The following is a 17,516-nucleotide window of genomic DNA, read 5'->3' on the forward strand; positions in this document are numbered from 1 at the left end:
ATAAAGGTGGTTGGAGTAGAGAAATTTTATTTTCGTTTGATGCTTTTACATTAAAACAAACAAAAACAAACAATTTTCAGTTTAATTAGCGAGTTTGCAGTTCACGTTGCTGTTCCATAAACGTGATGGAAGGTGGTTGGCTAAAACCATAAAGCAATGAACTGATGACAGAAACTAGGGGTCAAACCTGGGCGGGTGGGGCCTCGGAGTGGTGGGATGGGGTGCTAGAGTGGGGGTGTGTGGCCTTGGAGTGGGGGGGTGGGGTCTCGAAACGGGCGGGTGGAAGCTCTGAGTGGGCAGTAGGGGGCTGGCTTGGATTCTGCTCCGCGCTGATGGACGTGTCCAGGTCTTCTACCTTGTCAGGTGAATGCAGAACATTTTCAGCAGGAACAGATGTGGGTTCGTCTCCGTCTGATGGGTCGATGGTCTGAGATTCTGGAGGATGTAAAATAAAAATCTGATGGATTATTTTGTGGACTTAAAGCTGGGGTAGGTAATGAGGAGCTGGTGCCCTGCCTTAGCTCCTCCTCTTGCCTTGGCTCCTCCCCTGTCTCTGCTCCAAGCCCTGCCTTGGCTCCTCCCCCCGCCTCTGCTCCCCTCCCCCGCCTTGGCTCCTCCCCCCGTCTCTGCTCCCCTCCCCCGCCTTGGCTCCTCCCCCCGCCTCTGCTCCAAACCCCCGCCTTGGCTCCTCCCCCGTCTATGCTCCCCCCCGTCTCGGCTCCCCCCCCCCGTCTCGGCTCCCCCCTGTCTTGGCCTCCCCTGGCTTGTCTCCTTCCTCTACATTGACCCCACACCTTGTCTTGGCCCCTCCCCCTCTGGTTCTGCTCCTTGCGTGATCTGAGGCTTTTTCTTCTTCACTACTTTGTATTTTCATCCTAACACGCTGTTTATATGCAGGGTGTGGCTATCAGCGCTGCTGGAGGGGGAGGAGGGGAGCCGGGAGAAGAAGATTAGGAAATCTAAGAAATTAAAACTTAATTTGGGTCGGAACATTTTTACAGATTTACAGTAAACTGAGGGGTCTAACTATATTTCTTATTGTTCATGATTACAGAATGTATAGACTACTATCAGGACGAGGAACCACTTCACCCAGAGGAACATGTCTCTGAGCAACGTTACCTACTGGAGGAACATCTGTTGGACTAGGATGACCTAGTAGAGCAGTTTTCAGACATGAAACTACAGAAATTTAACATGGAGACCAGGAGTGTCCCGCTCCGCTCCACCAGGGCCACAATCCTGCAGGTTTTCCGTGTGTTCCTGCTTCAACACACCTGACTCAAACTAATCAGTCACCGTGCAGAACTTTATTGGTTGTTGGATCCATTCAATGAAAGGTGGGTGTGTTGGAGCAGGTATACACAGAAACCTGCAGGACTTCCGTGTCGCCTGTGGAGCCGCATTGCGTCCTAGTGGGACGGGAAGATGTGGTGGTACCTGCTTGCCGCCGCCGGGCGAGCCTCCTCTCCAGAGCTCGCTCTCTGTTCAGCTCCATGCGTCGGCGCTGCTCCTCGGTCAGAACTGGGGTGGACTGGACGGGCCCGTCCACGCCGCCTTCTCTGCTGAACGGGTCAGGATCCCTGGATTCCTGCAGCACTTCCTGTTCTCCTGAAAGTTGCACGCCGCAGGTTACCCACTGCTGCATCAGATTCGTTCTACGTAACGAACCCGTTTCCATGTCTCACCGTCTCGGTCCATGAAGTCGCCGTCTCGGTCCATGAAGTCGCCGTGCGCCAGCGGCATGTCCAGCCGGATCCGCTTCAGGCAGGTCTGCACAGAGAGCAGCGTTCGGTCAGAAAGATACCACTGGAACACTCGATGCAACGCGGCTTCCACTCACCTGCACTTCCTTCTTACTGCCCAGCTTTTCCACCTTTTCAATAAATTCTTCAAATTGCAGCTTGGGGAACAAGCGGTGGGCCCAGTTCTCCATCTTCTGCATGAGCAGCTGCAGGTCTTCCGCCTGACACAGACATAACAGCAAATTAGTCTCTAAACCACTGCTCCAACGGAGGTTCGTCCCACCGATCTGCAGCAGCTCCTACCTCGTGTCCTCTGCCTTTAAAACAGACGTTATGGAACAGCGAACGCAGAGCAGGAAGTCCTCTGTCTGAAGTCAGCCTGGAAGGAAGCAGTGGTATGTGTGAAGAGACGACTTCCTGGAGACTTCCTCACCATCTGCGGGAGGAGCCGTAGGGGTCGGGTGCAATGTGAGCTGGGCGGCAGCAAGGGGCGGGGACCCTGGCGGTCCGATCCCCGGCTGCAGAAGCTGGCTCTAGGGACGTGGAACGTCACCTCTCTGGTGGGGAAGGAGCCTGAGCTTGTGCGCGAGTTTGAGCGGTTCCGACTAGATATAGTTGGACTCACCTCGACGCATGGCTTGGGCTCTGGAACCAGAACCCTCGAGAGGGGCTGGACCTTCTTCCACTCTGGAGTTGCTCATGGTGGGAGGCGCCGAGCAGGTGTGGGCATTCTCATCAGCCCCCAGCTTGGTGCCTGCACGTTGGGGTTTACCCCGGTGGATGAAAGGGTAGTTTCCCTCCGCCTCCGGGTGGGGGGACGGGTCCTGACTGTTGTCTGTGCTTATGCACCGAACAGCAGTTCAGAGTACCCACCCTTTCTGGAGTCCTTGGAGGGAGTGCTGGAGGGTGCTCCTTCTGGGGACTCCATTGTTCTGCTGGGGGACTTCAATGCTCACGTGGGCAATGACAGTGAGACCTGGAGGGGAGTGATTGGGAGGCATGGTCCCCCCCCCTCTGAACCCAAATGGTGTTTTGTTATTGGACTTCTGTGCTCGTCATGGATTGTCCATAACGAACACCATGTTCCAACATAAGAGTGTCCATATGTACACCTGGCATCAGGACTCCCTGGGCTGCAGTTCCATGATGGATTTTGTAGTCGTATCGTCGGACCTGCGGCCACATGCCTTGGACACTCGGGTGAAGAGGGGGGCGGAGCTTCAACTGATCACCACCTGGTGGTGAGTTGGCTCAGGTGGTGGGGGAGGAAGCCGGTCAGATCTGGCAGGCCCAAACGTGTTGTGAGGGTCTGCTGGGAACGTCTGGCTGAGTCCCCCATCAGAGTGAGCTTCAACTCCCACCTTCAGCAGAGCTTCAACCATGTCCCGAGTTCCGTGCCTCTATTGCTGAGGCGGCCGGCCGGAGCTGTGGCTGTAAGGTCGTTGGTGCCTGTCGTGGCGGTAATCCCAGGACTCGTTGGTGGACACCAGCAGTGAGGGATGCTGTCAAGCTGAAGAAGGAGTCCTATCGGGCCTTCTTGGCCTGTGGGACTCTGGAGGCAGCTGATGGGTACCGACAGGCTAAGCGGCATGCGGCTTCGGCTGTTGCCGAGGCAAAAACTCGGGCATGGGAGGAGTTTGGTGAGGCCATGGAGAAAGACTTCCGGACGGCTTTGAGGCGATTCTGGTCCGAGAGTATGGGGTACCGGACCCCTTTGTCTGGTCCCTGTACGACAGGTGTCAGAGCTTGGTCCGCATTGCCGGTAGTAAGTCGGATTAGTTTCCGGTGAGGGTTGGACTCCGCCAAGGCTGCCCTTTATCACCGATTCTGTTCATAACTTATATGGACAGAATTTCTAGGTGCAGCCGAGGTATTGAGGGGATCCGACTTGGTGGCCTCAGGATTGGGTCCCTGCTTTTTGCGGATGACGTGGTCCTGTTGGCTTCATCTGGTCGTGATCTCCACCTCTCACTTGAGCGATTCGTGGCCGACTGTGAAGCGGTTGGGATGAGAATCAGCACCTCCAAATCTGAGACCATGGTCCTCAGCCGGAATAGGGTGGATTGCCCTCTCCGGGTCGGGAGTCAGGTCCTGCCTCAAGTGGAGGAGTTTAAATATCTCGGGGTCTTGTTCACGAGTGAGGGAAGGATGGAGCGCGAGATGGACAGACGGATCGGTGCGGTGTCTGCAGTAATGCGGACTCTGCGCCGGTCTGTCGTGGTGAAGAAGGAGCTGAGCCAGAAGGCGAAGCTCTCGATTTACCAGTCGATCTACGTTCCTACCCTCACCTATGGTCATGAGCTGTGGGTCGTGACCGAAAGAAGGAGATCTCGTATACAGGCGGCTGAAATGAGTTTCCTCCGCAGGGTGGCCGGGCTCTCCCTTAGAGATAGGGTGAGGAGCTCGGTCATCCGGGAGGAGATCAGAGTAGAGCCGCTGCTCCTCCACATCGAGAGGAACCAGTTGAGGTGGCTCGGGCATCTGGTCAGGATGCCTCCTGGACCTCCCTGGTGAGGTGTTCCAGGCACGTCCCTCTGGGAGGAGACCCTGGGGAAGACCCAGGACACACTGGAGGGATTATATCTCTCAGCTGGCCTGGGAACGCCTCGGGATCCCCCCCGCAGAGTTGGCAAATGTGGCTGGGGAGAGGGAAGTCTGGGCTTCCCTGCTTAGGCTGCTGCCCCCACGACCCGACCCCGGATAAGTGGCATGAAGACGAGACTATAATTACATGTTATATCATTACATATTATAGCATTCTATTCCATTCTACAGTCATTGAGCAGACGCTTTTATCCAAAGCAACTTACATATGAGTGAGAACAACACAAACACAAAATCAAACAGTAGAGGACATCGTAGGAAGGTCCTTGTGGACTCTCCAGTTGGATGCAGGTCCTTGCATGAAGTGGTACAGGCTTTTTTTTGTGTGGTTTTTTTTTTGTTTACTCCCTTCCCACCAAGCTGGATCCCCTCAACACCTCGGCTGCACCTAGAAATTCTGTCCATATAAGTTATGAACAGAATCGGTGATAAAGGGCAGCCTTGGCGGAGTCCAACCCTCACTGGAAACGAATCCGCAATGCGGACCAAGCTCTGACACCTGTTGTACAGAGACCGGACAGCCCATACAAGGGGGGCCGGTACTCCATACTCCCGGAGTACCCCCCACAGCAGCCCCCAGGGGACACGGTCGAATGCCTTCTCCAGGTCCACAAAACACACGTAGACTGGTTGGGCAAACTCCCATGCCCCCTCCAGGACCCCAAAGAGGGTATCGAGCTGGTCCACTGTTCCGCGACCAGGACGAAAACCACACTGCTCCTCCTCAATCCGGGATTCGACTATCCGGCGGACCCTCCTCTCCAGGAGCCCTGAGTAGACCTTACCAGGGAGGCTGAGGAGTGTGATTCCCCTGTAATTGGAACACACCCTCCGGTCCCCCTTCTTAAAAAGGGGGACCACCACCTCAGTCTGCCAGTCCAACGGTACTGCCCCCGATGTCCACGCGATGCTGCAGAGGCGTGTCAACCAGGACAGCCCCACAGCATCCAGAACCTTAAGCTGTCGGTACCCATCAGCTGCCTCCAGAGTCCCACAGGCCAAGAAGGCCCGATAGGACTCCTTCTTCAGCTTGACGGCATCCCTCACTGCTGGTGTCCACCAACGAGTCCTGGGATTACCGCCACGACAGGCACCAACGACCTTACAGCCACAGCTCCGGCTGGCCGCCTCAGCAATAGAGGCACGGAACACAGCCCATTCGGACTCAATGTCCCCCGCCTCACTCGGGACATGGTTGAAGCTCTGCTGAAGGTGGGAGTTGAAGCTCGCTCTGACGGGGGACTCAGCCAGACGTTCCCAGCAGACCCTCACAACACGTTTGGGCCTGCCAGATCTGACCGGCTTCCTCCCCCACCATCTGAGCCAACTCACCACCAGGTGGTGATCAGTTGAAGCTCCGCCCCCCTCTTCACCCGAGTGTCCAAGGCATGTGGCCGCAGGTCTGACGATACGACTACAAAATCGATCATGGAACTGCGGCCCAGGGAATCCTGATGCCAGGTGTTCATATGGACACTCTTATGCTGGAACATGGTGTTCGTTATAGACAATCCATGACGAGCACAGAAGTCCAATAACAAAACACCATTTGGGTTCAGAGGGGGGGGACCATGCCTCCCAATCACTCCCCTCCAGGTCTCACTGTCATTGCCCACGTGAGCATTGAAGTCCCCCAGCAGAACAATGGAGTCCCCAGAAGGAGCACCCTCCAGCACTTCCTCCAAGGACTCCAGAAAGGGTGGGTACTCTGAACTGCTGTTCGGTGCATAAGCACAGACAACAGTCAGGACCCGTCCCCCCACCCGGAGGCGGAGGGAAACTACCTTTTCATCCACCGGGGTAAACCCCAACGTGCAGGCACCAAGCTGGGGGCTGATGAGAATGCCCACACCTGCTCGGCGCCTCTCACCATGAGCAACTCCAGAGTGGAAGAAGGTCCAGCCCCTCTCGAGGGTTCTGGTTCCAGAGCCCAAGCCATGCGTCGAGGTGAGTCCAACTATATCTAGTCGGAACCGCTCAAACTCGCGCACAAGCTCAGGCTCCTTCCCCACCAGAGAGGTGACGTTCCACGTCCCTAGAGCCAGCTTCTGCAGCCGGGGATCGGACCGCCAGGGTCCCCGCCTCTTGCTGCCGCCCAGCTCACACTGCACCCGATATAACATGTAATTATATAATATGTAAAGTATGTAAAATGTAAAGAATTAAAATGCTGGCATTACCTCTGAGAGTCCAGTTTGGGTTGCGGACGCTTCACAGACTTCCTCTTGGCAGCAGGAACGTCTGCCAACCTGGACGCCTCTCCATCCTCCCCTGGAAACAGTCCAACAAGGTGGGCGGAGCTTATAGGTTAGCAGTGAGTTATGCTGAATGTCTCATCAGTGGATTGGTTAGAGACGGTGGCATCTCACCGTCTGGGAAAGGACCTCCATCTTCCTGGTGGGGGGAGTCGGGTGGAGGCAGAGGAGGAAAGGCTTCCTTGTCGTCGGTCATTTCCTCCGGGTCCAGCATGGCAGCTAGAGGACCAATCAGCTGCGTCACACGCCTCATAAAGGTGGATGTTTTCCTCGCCGCCGCCCTGTACCTTCATCCATATGTACGCCGCTATGGTTACGGAGTCAGCCCATTCACAAGCAGGCAGCGCCAAGTTCTGCCTTCAATTATTTCTACATATTTTACCATCCTCATCTGCTTGGACTTTTATCTTCCAATCAATAAAGAGTATTGATTAGATTACCAGCAAAACTAAAAACATGGCAGCAGAAGTAAAACTACAAACATGTCTGCAGCAGCAGTAAAACTATAAACATGGCAGCAGTAAAACTACGAACATGGCAGCAGCAGTAAAACTACAAACATGGCGGCTGCGGGAGTAAAACTACAAACATGGCAGCAGTAAAACTACAAACATGTCGACAGCAGCAGTAAAACTACAAACATGTCTGCAGCAGCAGTAAAACTACAAACATGGCAGCAGTAAAACTAAACATGGCAGCAGTAAAACTACAAACATGTCGGCAGTAAAACTACAAACATGGCAGCAGTAAAACTACAAACATGTCTGCAGCAGCAGTAAAACTACAAACATGTCGGCAGTAAAACTACAAACATGGCAGCAGTAAAACTACAAACATGTCGCATCAGCAGTAAAACTACAAACATGTCGGCAGCAGCAGTAAAACTACAAACATGTCGGCAGCAGCAGTAAAACTACAAACATGGCGGCGGCGGCAGCAGCAGTAAAACTACAAACATGGCGACAGCAGGAGATAATTTTAGTGGACGAGAATGACTAGGAGGGAGGACTGGGAGGAGGACTGTGTCTGGCTAACCCAATCCCTCTGACCCTGAACCTTGTCGCCTTCAAACATTTCAACTTTAATTTTCATGTCCAGTAAAGAGCAGAAGAGATAAATATTAGCAAGAAGAGATAAATGTCTTAATATTGAATGTATTCATAATGAATGTGTTAATTAGGGATTTTTAATCATTTTAACACCAGAATCCTAAACTATATTCATTTCTCTGCAATCAGCTAAATTATCCTGTTAAATGTGAATAAACAATAAAAACTCTGTTTAAGGTGAAACTCGCGGAAGACATAGATGCAGAAGAAGTTGATTTAATGTATAAATAGTAAAATAAAGTCAAACTTTAAAACGAACCTGTTGATCTGACGCACTCACTGCCGTCTGCCCAGCCGGAAGCTCGTCACAACAACTTCCGGTTCGCGCCGACCCGCCTTTTTTTTTTTTCTATTAAAACTTTATTGTATTGTGCGACGGGAACATTTCAATAAAGTTCCTGTAATCTAGCATTTAATTACCATCTGTCTGTACTAATTATGTCTGTATATTCATAAAGTATCAAGATTAAATAGACTTTAAAAAACGTACACACAGGTTTAAATATGACAGTTCTAATTCCACTTTTTTCCAAGTTTTATTTTAATAAATCCTCCTTGAAAAATCATTTCTTTGGGAAAACAGCATAGTTAGCTGAATAGATGAATCAAGTTCTTTGCCTGATCAATATCTTGAAGCCTTAATTCTGACCTGTTTTGTTTGTGTAATATAATTACTTCAGTCGACGCATTCCCTTAACGCCACTGTAAACGTTAACATGTCATTCAGCTTTTTCTTTATTGCTCTACGTTACCATGAAATGCTATTTTAATCACTTTTAAATGAACTTTTAAATTATAAATACTTCTAATTATCATAAACATGAAACAATTAAAAAGGCAGTTAAATTAATCAGATTAATTTCTTCAGCACCACTTCACAATAAAGGCATTTTACACTTATAATCATTTAAAGTCAATTAATTTTGATACAGTTAAAACAAATCAGTCCTATTGTCATCAGAAATAAAACTTGAAGTGAATAAACTAAATCCATCTTCTACCGTCGGGTCGCGGGGGCAGCAGCCTAAGCAGGGAAGCCCAGACTTCCCTCTCCCCAGCCACATTTACCAACTCTTAGGGGGGGAACCCGAGGCGTTCCCAGGCCAGCCGAGAGATATAATCCCTCCAGCGTGTCCTGGGTCTTCCCCGGGGTCTCCTCCCAGAGGGACGTGCCTGGAACACCTCACCAGGGAGGTCCAGGAGGCATCCTGACCAGATGCCCGAGCCACCTCAGCTGGTTCCTCTTGATGCGGAGGAGCAGTGGCTCTACTCTGATATCCTCTGACATATTTATAAATGTGTTAACATGTATCAGAAAAACATATTTAAAAAATCTTTTCATTGGGAAGAATTTAAAGATCTCCAGCTGGTTTGTTGTAACAAAAACTATCACAATGTGTACTTTAAAATGGAAAAACAATCTTCAGTCACATCATTAGTTCAATGTTTTAGATCTTTCAGAAACATCTTCATGTGGTGATGGAAGTGGGTGGTCCTGTTTAAAAACAATCCGTCATCATGTAACTCTTAGAAATCCATTTATTATTAATCAACTGAGTCTACAGCGTTTATCTGAATGTTCATCACTCTGCTGTCACCATTTTACAGGCTTGCTGACAATACACCAACTTCAAACTAAAACTTAAAGCTACACCATAAAACCACACAAGAGCAGTCTCTTAAAGAAATACTCGTATATTCTCGAGTTCATTCTTCCAGGGTGGAAACAGGTTCTGAGTCTTTACTGACAGCCTGGTGAAGCAACAAGAGGCTGTGGACACGTTGGAGCTTCCATGGCTTTCCCGTTCAGGCTCCTCAGCTCCAGGTTGCTCGCCGTGCTCACCATGTTGGTCAGAAACGTCTGCGCAGCAGGAACATGAGGAAAACTGCGCTGAGCAGGATGCAGAGTGTGCACACGGTGGGAACCACGATCTCTGTTACCATCTCCATGTGGCCTATCAACGGATCTGCAGCACGAAGGGGGAAAATGATTTATATTCCACTAATATACACACACATAGATACACACACACACGCAAATTCCATTCTAGATTGCGCCGTCAGTTGGCAGCAGATTGTAGTAGTTCTGACGTGCTATCTTAATTTTTTTTTAAAGTACAAAGTCTTCTTGCGTAGATATGACCTCAAATTAGGTATGTTTTCTGAGGATTTCATGCCGGTTCGGAGGGTGTGCTGCAAGGAAGATTTTTTTTGCATATTTTTGCTCTTTCAAGATGCATGATGTGGTTTGTGTTTTTCCTTAGTTCAGGTTTCCTGTTTTATTTTGTAGTGTTTCCTGTTTGGTTCCGTTGTTTAGCTTTATTGATTTCCTGTTCATTGAGTTCACCTGGTCTTGTTTCAGTTTATTCCGTACACCTGTTCGTTGTTTGGTTCCCCGGTGTATTTATACCCCTCAGTTTAAGTTCTTGGTTGCTGAATCATTTTGTTGTTTGTTGTAGTCCCCGGAGATCCTTGGTTAAAATAAATCTACTGAAATCTGCATCCCTATTCCCTCATCTCTGCGTTTGGGTCCACACCTTCACCATCCTCACCGCCACTACTTGACACAAGGCTTGTTATGATGAGTCTCCATGGCAACGAAAGACTTGTTTACAATTGGGATCAACTGATTAAACTCTCCCAAATCAGGATGATCAGCGAAACAACACATCAAATCCTGATGGAGTTGAAATGAAAGAGAAGAGGATGCAGAGCGGGAGTGAGACAGAGGAGAAAGAGATTTAAACCATTTCTCCCGACCGTCCTCATGGGTAATGTGAGATCGCTAGCTAACAAAACGGACGAGCTGGAGATGCTAACAAGGTCTCAGAAAGAATACAGAGAGTGCAGTATTATGTGTTTCACCGAGACATGGCTGCATGAACACATCCCTGACTGTAATGTGTCTGTACCGGGCTTTAAAACGGTCCGTGCAGACCGCAGTAGACAACACAGCGGAAAGCTAAAGGGTGGTGGAATTGCAGTGCTGGTTAACCAGCGTTGGTGTCATCCTGGACATGTTACTGTCAAGGAGAAGATATGCACAAGGGACATGGAACTGTTAGCTGTGAGCTTCCGTCCATATTATTTACCCAGAGAGTTTACCTGTGTTATTCTGGTAGCGGTTTATATAATACCTGGTACCGCACCAGACACAGCCTGTGATGTCATCAGCTCCGTCGTTGCTCGGCTACAAACACAGCATCCAAACTCATTCATGGTGATCTCCGGAGACTTCAACAACGTCTCCCTCTCTGCAACTCTACCAACATTCCAGCAGTTTGTCAGCTGCTCCACCAGAGAAAATAAGATGTTGGACTTATTTTATGCAAATATGAATAATGGATACAGTTGTTCTGCCCTGCCTCCTTTAGGAAGATCTGACCATAATCTGGTTCTTCTCACCTCCACCTACAAGCCCATCGTTCAGCAGCAACCAGTCATCACAAAGACTATCAAAATCTGGTCTGCTGAAGCTGAAGATGCTCTTAGAGGAGGCTTTGAGGCTACAGACTGGAACGTCCTCTGTGAACCTCATGGAGACGACATCAACGCCATGACTGAGTGTGTGACAGATTACATAAACTTCTGTGTGGACAGCATCGTCCCAACAAGAACAGTGAGGTGCTTCCCCAATAACAAACCCTGGATCACCAGTGACCTGAAAAAGCTGCTGAACATCAAAAAGAAAGCCTTCAGGGATGGAGACAGGGAGTTATTGAGGGCAACACAAAAACAACTTAAAACCCAAACTAAGAAGTGCAAGGAGGACTACAGGAAGAAGTTAGAAAGTCAGCTCCAGCAGAATAACCTGAGGGATGTGTGGTCTGGAATGAAGAAGATCACCGGCTTCAAGTTAAAGGGGGACCAGCCTGATGGAGGTCTGGACAGAGCTAATGAGCTGAACATATTCTTCACCAGGTTCAGTTCACCCCCTACCTCCAGCCCAACAGACCACACACCCTCCATAAGCCCACTGCTTTCCTGTCACGCCTCCAATCTGTCACCCTGCAGCTCAGTCATGGACCAGAACACAGCTTCATCTCCCTCCACATCAGGACATCCTGAGACCTCCACCTTGTTTGTCTCCTGCAATCAGGTTAAGAAGCAACTTGAGAAACTGAACCAGAACAAGGCTGCAGGTCCAGATGGTGTCAGTCCCAGAGTTCTCAAGACCTGCTCAGAACAACTATGTCCGATTCTCCAGCACCTTTTCAACACCAGTCTGAGACTAAATAGAGTCCCAGTGCTGTGGAAAACCTCCTGCCTTGTTCCAGTGCCTAAAAAAACCCAACCAGCTGAACCAAGTGACTACAGACCAGTTGCCCTGACATCTCACATCATGAAAGTCCTGGAGAGACTCTTACTGGCTCACCGCAACAAGCAAGTAAACACCTTTCAGGACCCATTCCAGTTTGCATATCGTAATGGACTTGGGGTTGAAGATGCCATCATATACGCTGCTTTCCTGACAAACAAGTTGAGTCTCATGTTCCTAAAAACAGATTGGAGTGAATGTTGATCAGTCCGAGACTTTCAGCAGAAAGCAGATGATCAGCTGTGTCTATCATGGCGTTTATTAGGAAGATAATGCACCTAAATTTCATCATGCACTGGCCAAGTGGGATTTTCTTCTAGCTGGAGGGGCAAAACAAAGAAAAGCCCTGATAGGTAGCAGAACACAAGCTTCAGAGTGACTTTTCCTTTGTTTGGTCCCGCCAGGCTTCTCGCAGCCAACCGTGGCGTTTCGTGGTACTGACCTGCAGCGAGGAGCTGGTTACTGGTGGAGCAGGTTTCTGTGGCTTTCCTCTTCCAACTTTCCACCTGGAAAGACCAAACGGCCACATGGAAATCATCTCATGTCCTCCTCTCAGCCTGCTGACATGACCGGATGTCTGGGAGTAATCAGATTACTGTAATTATCTGGTTTTACACGTTTACACGCACTGCCATGTATCCATTTCCCACTGGATACATAGAGACGTAACTTCCTGCTGTTTTTAAAGCATCGGTCCTTATTGAACATAGCGGCACCCGCGGCTTGGCCTTAGTTGCTAACGTCAGAGTCATAGACCGCATATGAAGGATGGAAGGAGCCTTCGGCGGTAAAAAGGTGAAGGTAGTGATAACTCCAGCTAGTCGGATAATGATCAGGTTTCTCGTCAATAGACTCACCTCTCTCTGATTGGGAAAGCCGTTGGAGCTGATGATGCGTTTATAGAACTGGACCGACGCCTTTGGGTAGCGCGGTTTGTTTTTGTTCCTGAAGTCCACAAAGTAGAGGCCGAACCTCTCAGAGTAGCCTTCATCCCACTCGAAGCTGTCCAGGAGGGACCAGGCGGTGTAGCCCTTTACATTGACCCCGTCTTTAACGGCTGTGGGTTCAACAGGGACAATGTCACGCAAACAAGCTGCCTTGTTCCAAACACCAGGTTCCACACAGTCAGACGCGTCACCTTTCAGCATTTCGTTGATGTAGTCTTTAAAGTACTGCATCCTCCAGTCGTCGCAGAGGTCGGTGCAGAGCATCTTCTCTGACACGCCGTTTTCTGTCACGTAGATCATGGGGTTTCCGTACTGCGTCTGTCGGTGAGATCACACATCTGTTAGATGTCTGGAGGCTCCACCTTTCATGGAATGGATCAGCTGTGGGTGGAAACAGGGAGGGTTTTGGGCTTCTCTACCTTGACAAAGTTCAGCAAGCGGCGAAAGCCCCAGGGAACCGAGTAGAGCCACTCAGAGCCGGGATCGGGCCATTTGGGGTCCACCAGCTCGGCCAGGTCTCGGTCTGCGAAGTAGCTATCCCCGAGGCCTGACGGGTAGTTCTTCTGGGTGATGTAGCGGGTGGTGAAATGTCCGAGACCCAGGAAGTCGCAGGTGCCTTTAATGTAACTCTTCTCCTGGGGTGAGAAGACGGGCAGCCGGGAAGCTCCCAGACCCTGCTGGCCACTCTTCCTGCCTGGAGGGGGAAATGGAAAAATAAAATAAAATAAATTAAATGTTGAATATTATTTTAGGATGGCAGTAAAATGACTCGTGATGAGGTAATGATGCACCATGACTTCCAATGGAAGCATGATCTGAAGCTGAGCAATCTTCCTCCTGCAGATACTCCCTCCACCATCAGAGGTTTCAGGTTTAAGCTTCTGGACTCGTGCTCGGCACCAGTTTGCCACTTTGGTCAGAGCAGGTCATGTGACCCTGGAACTGCTGAGTTTGGTTTGTCATGAAAAGAGCAGTAGAAGTATCTGCCCGATAAAGAAGCCCTGACATACCGATGTAATCTTTCATGACCTGGGGGTAGTCTCCGTGAAAGAGTGGCGTAGCAAACCAGCCCATGTAGAAGTGAATGTATCTCTCTGCTGCTTCGATGTCTCTGTGGTTGGAGACGTCCACTGGTTCTCCCCAGTCAGCGGTCAGCGAGATGCCAACCAGACCTGCACCGACGGGAAAGCTGGAGAGAATTTATCCATATCAACTCACTGAAAAGTGTGCAGCAAGTTTTCTCCTTCACCTTTTTGTTTGCTTCTCCACTTCATGTCATACGTGTGCCAGACTTTAGCATGTGCCTGTGTAGAGAATGCACATTTCCTCCGTTCACACGTCAGTAAATGGAATGAACAACAAAACTGAGCAGAAAACAACAATAAATACCATATTTAAAAGATGGCTGTTTATATGAACTAGTTTATTATCGGATTTATTCTAGAGTACATCCATGGTGACGTTATTTATACAGCCTAAAACAGTTCTGTGTTTGTTAAGCATGGTGTTAGTGTTAGCAGCTAATGTGAGAACAGCGGCAACCTGCGGCAGTTAAAAGTGAAGCAGATGTGGAAGTGCATAACCCTGAAGTTCCCCCTTCATCCACTAGGGGCTGCAAAACAGAGCGTATGTTTACAGCAGGAATAAACATGTTTACAGCAGGAATAAACATGTTTACAGCAGGAATAAACATGTTTACAGCAGAAATAAACATGTTTACAGCAGGAATAAACATGTTTACAGCAGTAATAAACATGTTTACAGCAGGAATAAACATGTTTACAGCAGTAATAAACATGTTTACAGCAGAAATAAACATGGTTACAGCAGAAATAAACATAGTTACAGCAGAAATAAACATAGTTACAGCAGAAATAAACATGTTTACAGCAGAAATAAACATGTTTACAGCAGAAATAAACATGTTTACAGCAGGAATAAACATGGTTACAGCAGGAATAAACATGTTTACAGCAGAAATAAACATGTTTACAGCAGAAATAAACAGTTACAGCAGAAATAAACATGTTTACAGCAGAAATAAACATGTTTACAGCAGGAATAAACATAGTTACAGCAGGAATAAACATGTTTACAGCAGAAATAAACATGTTTACAGCAGAAATAAACAGTTACAGCAGGAATAAACATGGTTACAGCAGGAATAAACATGGTTACGGGTGTCGTCACGGAGGCTCCGCCCATCTTTTATATACAGTCTGTGTGAGAGCCTGCAGTCCTAGCATTAGCTGCTAATGTTAGAGCCTGCAGTCCTAGCATTAGCTGCTAATGTTAGAGCCTGCAGTCCTAGCATTAGCTGCTAATGTTAGAGCCTGCAGTCCTAGCATTAGCTGCTAATGTTAGAGCCTGCAGTCCTAGCATTAGCTGCTAATGTTAGAGCCTGCAGTCCTAGCATTAGCTGCTAATGTTAGAGCCTGCAGTCCTAGCATTAGCTGCTAATGTTAGAGCCTGCAGTCCTAGCATTAGCTGCTAATGTTAGAGCCTGCAGTCCTAGCATTAGCTGCTAATGTTAGAGCCTGCAGTCCTAGCATTAGCTGCTAATGTTAGAGCCTGCAGTCCTAGCATTAGCTGCTAATGTTAGAGCCTGCAGTCCTAGCATTAGCTGCTAATGTTAGAGCCTGCAGTCCTAGCATTAGCTGCTAAATAGTTTTGAGCCAGGTGTAATCCAAAGGTGAATAAAAACATTTAAACTTGGCGTTACCTCAGATAGAGAAGCTAAATTCGGCCATTTGTCACCGCTGTGACCCAATAAAAGCCATTTTCCCCCTGATTTGTGACATTTCTGACCGTTTTTCAGTCTTTTAAAGTGCAACATAAATAAAAATGCTTTGGAAATACAGCGACATGAAGTGCATAGAGGATGTGAGAGTAAATTATTGATGTTATGACGCTGGTATGGAGAGAAGCTACTCTGCCTCACCTTGATGATGTGGTGAGCAGCTTTGTAAGCTCCTGTTCCCTTCGCCTTAAGACCAGGTGCATGTTCTCCGGTTTCATATCCCTCCACAGCAACGGACTGAAAACACAGCGACTGCCGTTACAGCTGCAGACACACAGGGAGAGTCTCTGCTACCTGACATACCCACGGGTTGTTGAAGGTAATCCAGTACTTCACTCTGTTTCCAAATCGTTCAAAGCACAAGTTAGCAAAGTCGTTGAAGTAACTGATCATGCTGACGTTTTGCCAGCCGCCATATTTATCCTGCAATACCTGTGGAGCGGGGAGGGACAGCAGTGTTACAGGTGCATCTGCAGGAAGCTGCCGGTTGGCATAGCAACAGCTGCACTAACCTGCGGTAAATCCCAGTGGTACAGAGTAACGATGGGTGTGATCTGATTCTCCAGGAGCGTATTGATCAGGTCGTCATAGTATCTGATTCCTCTCTCGTTGATATGTTCGTCTGCAAGAGTAGCAGCAACATTCTCAGTCACTCTTTCCAGTTGAAGGAAATGTAAATAAAGAAATTAATAATGATAATAATACTTAACAATCAGAATAATGTTTCGTTTGTAGATACTTTCAGTATTTTTTTATTATTTTGAATTACAAAAACATGTTAAGTAGTAAAATGACATTTAACAAACAACAACTAGCTAATAAATAAACGTCAAACTGATAGGCCCACAGTTACCAGATCTTTATATGTTCAGTTTGATGTAACTTTATGTGAAAGTACAGAATTTTACATTTTTCGATGAACAGAAGTATTCGCACAAATCACTGGATGGTCCATTTCCACTGTACGTGAACCGCTCCAGGATTTACTTGTAAGTGAACTAGAGCTGCTCGATTATGGCAAAAATTATAATCACGATTATTTTGACTGAAATTGAGATCTTGATTATTGAACATGATTATCCTTTTATCTTTAACAACATGATTTATTTTTTACATTAAACTGTGACTTTTAAAAAAATGTCTTTATGATCCCACATATTTTAGAAAACCAACAAACATGAAGCTTTTTCTTGACAAAGTGCAAAAACTGATGTAAACTGGATAAATATAAGTAAGGATTAAACAACACCGCGCGTTGTGGTGTTCTCGACTCGGCGTCGGGCGTTATAACCATCTAACACACGGTTACGAGTTGTTTAATCCGCTTTTACCATCATGGTCCCACACAGGAAACATTTTATAACACATCTGTATTTCTTTTCTACAACATTTGCTGAAGTATAGGAACTATTTTACGTTGGCCTGGATGTACGTTTTATACCAAACAACAGCTGTCAGGCTGCAGCGCGTTTCTCTCATTCACCTGTTAAAAGACGGCTGATCTGAACCAGCTGGTTAACGCGTTGCTATGGTAACGCCCCGTAACGGAGGGATATTACAGTGTTTAACTGGCCGAACTATGTATAGGAAAATAATGCAGCCAGTTGTCACTGACAATGGTATAAAGTATGTTTAGGTGAACTTCCACAACCTACTGCAGTTATTCTACATGGACCTGCAGCCGGAGCCGACTGAGACTGGCCGCCTGGGAGTGCTTTAGGACGGGAGAGGCTCCCGC

The 17,516-nt window shown here is 48.2% G+C and overlaps 2 protein-coding genes across 6 annotated transcripts in view; both read right to left on the reverse strand.

The window, feature by feature from the left end:
• Positions 1–21: 21 nt before the first annotated feature.
• tipin (timeless interacting protein) lies at positions 22–8,020 on the reverse strand. 5 transcript variants are annotated; one of them, XM_079246217.1, is made up of 8 exons: positions 7,973–8,020; positions 6,719–6,891; positions 6,530–6,620; positions 2,049–2,124; positions 1,844–1,966; positions 1,689–1,773; positions 1,441–1,611; positions 22–435 (listed from the first exon to the last, which is right to left on the reverse strand). In XM_079246217.1, exons 2-8 carry the CDS (start codon positions 6,855–6,857, stop codon positions 182–184), a joined length of 939 nt encoding a protein of 312 aa, XP_079102343.1. In that variant the 5' UTR covers positions 6,858–6,891; positions 7,973–8,020; the 3' UTR covers positions 22–181. The 5 variants fall into 5 exon arrangements, with proteins under 5 accessions (XP_079102343.1, XP_079102345.1, XP_079102342.1 ...); XM_079246219.1 differs by having other exon boundaries at positions 6,719–6,823; positions 7,973–8,014; XM_079246216.1 differs by having other exon boundaries at positions 6,719–6,911; positions 7,973–8,005.
• A 1,544-nt stretch (positions 8,021–9,564) lies between these two features.
• lctla (lactase-like a) overlaps positions 9,565–17,516 on the reverse strand; it is a gene marked incomplete at its 3' end in the record, with an annotated part of 12,224 nt that continues 4,272 nt past the window's right edge. Inside the window, exons 4-13 of the mRNA XM_079264848.1 lie at positions 16,291–16,400; positions 16,082–16,210; positions 15,920–16,015; positions 14,228–14,282; positions 13,989–14,150; positions 13,398–13,672; positions 13,170–13,296; positions 12,889–13,088; positions 12,474–12,537; positions 9,565–9,680 (exon numbers count right to left, since the gene is read on the reverse strand). Of these exons, the coding sequence (XP_079120974.1) occupies positions 9,565–9,680; positions 12,474–12,537; positions 12,889–13,088; positions 13,170–13,296; positions 13,398–13,672; positions 13,989–14,150; positions 14,228–14,282; positions 15,920–16,015; positions 16,082–16,210; positions 16,291–16,400 (1,334 nt within the window). The remainder of the gene's footprint in view (positions 9,681–12,473; positions 12,538–12,888; positions 13,089–13,169; positions 13,297–13,397; positions 13,673–13,988; positions 14,151–14,227; positions 14,283–15,919; positions 16,016–16,081; positions 16,211–16,290; positions 16,401–17,516) is intronic.

The sequence above is a fragment of the Telmatherina bonti genome (assembly GCF_933228915.1).
Source record: "Telmatherina bonti genome assembly, chromosome: 1".
Classification (NCBI taxonomy): domain Eukaryota; kingdom Metazoa; phylum Chordata; class Actinopteri; order Atheriniformes; family Telmatherinidae; genus Telmatherina; species Telmatherina bonti.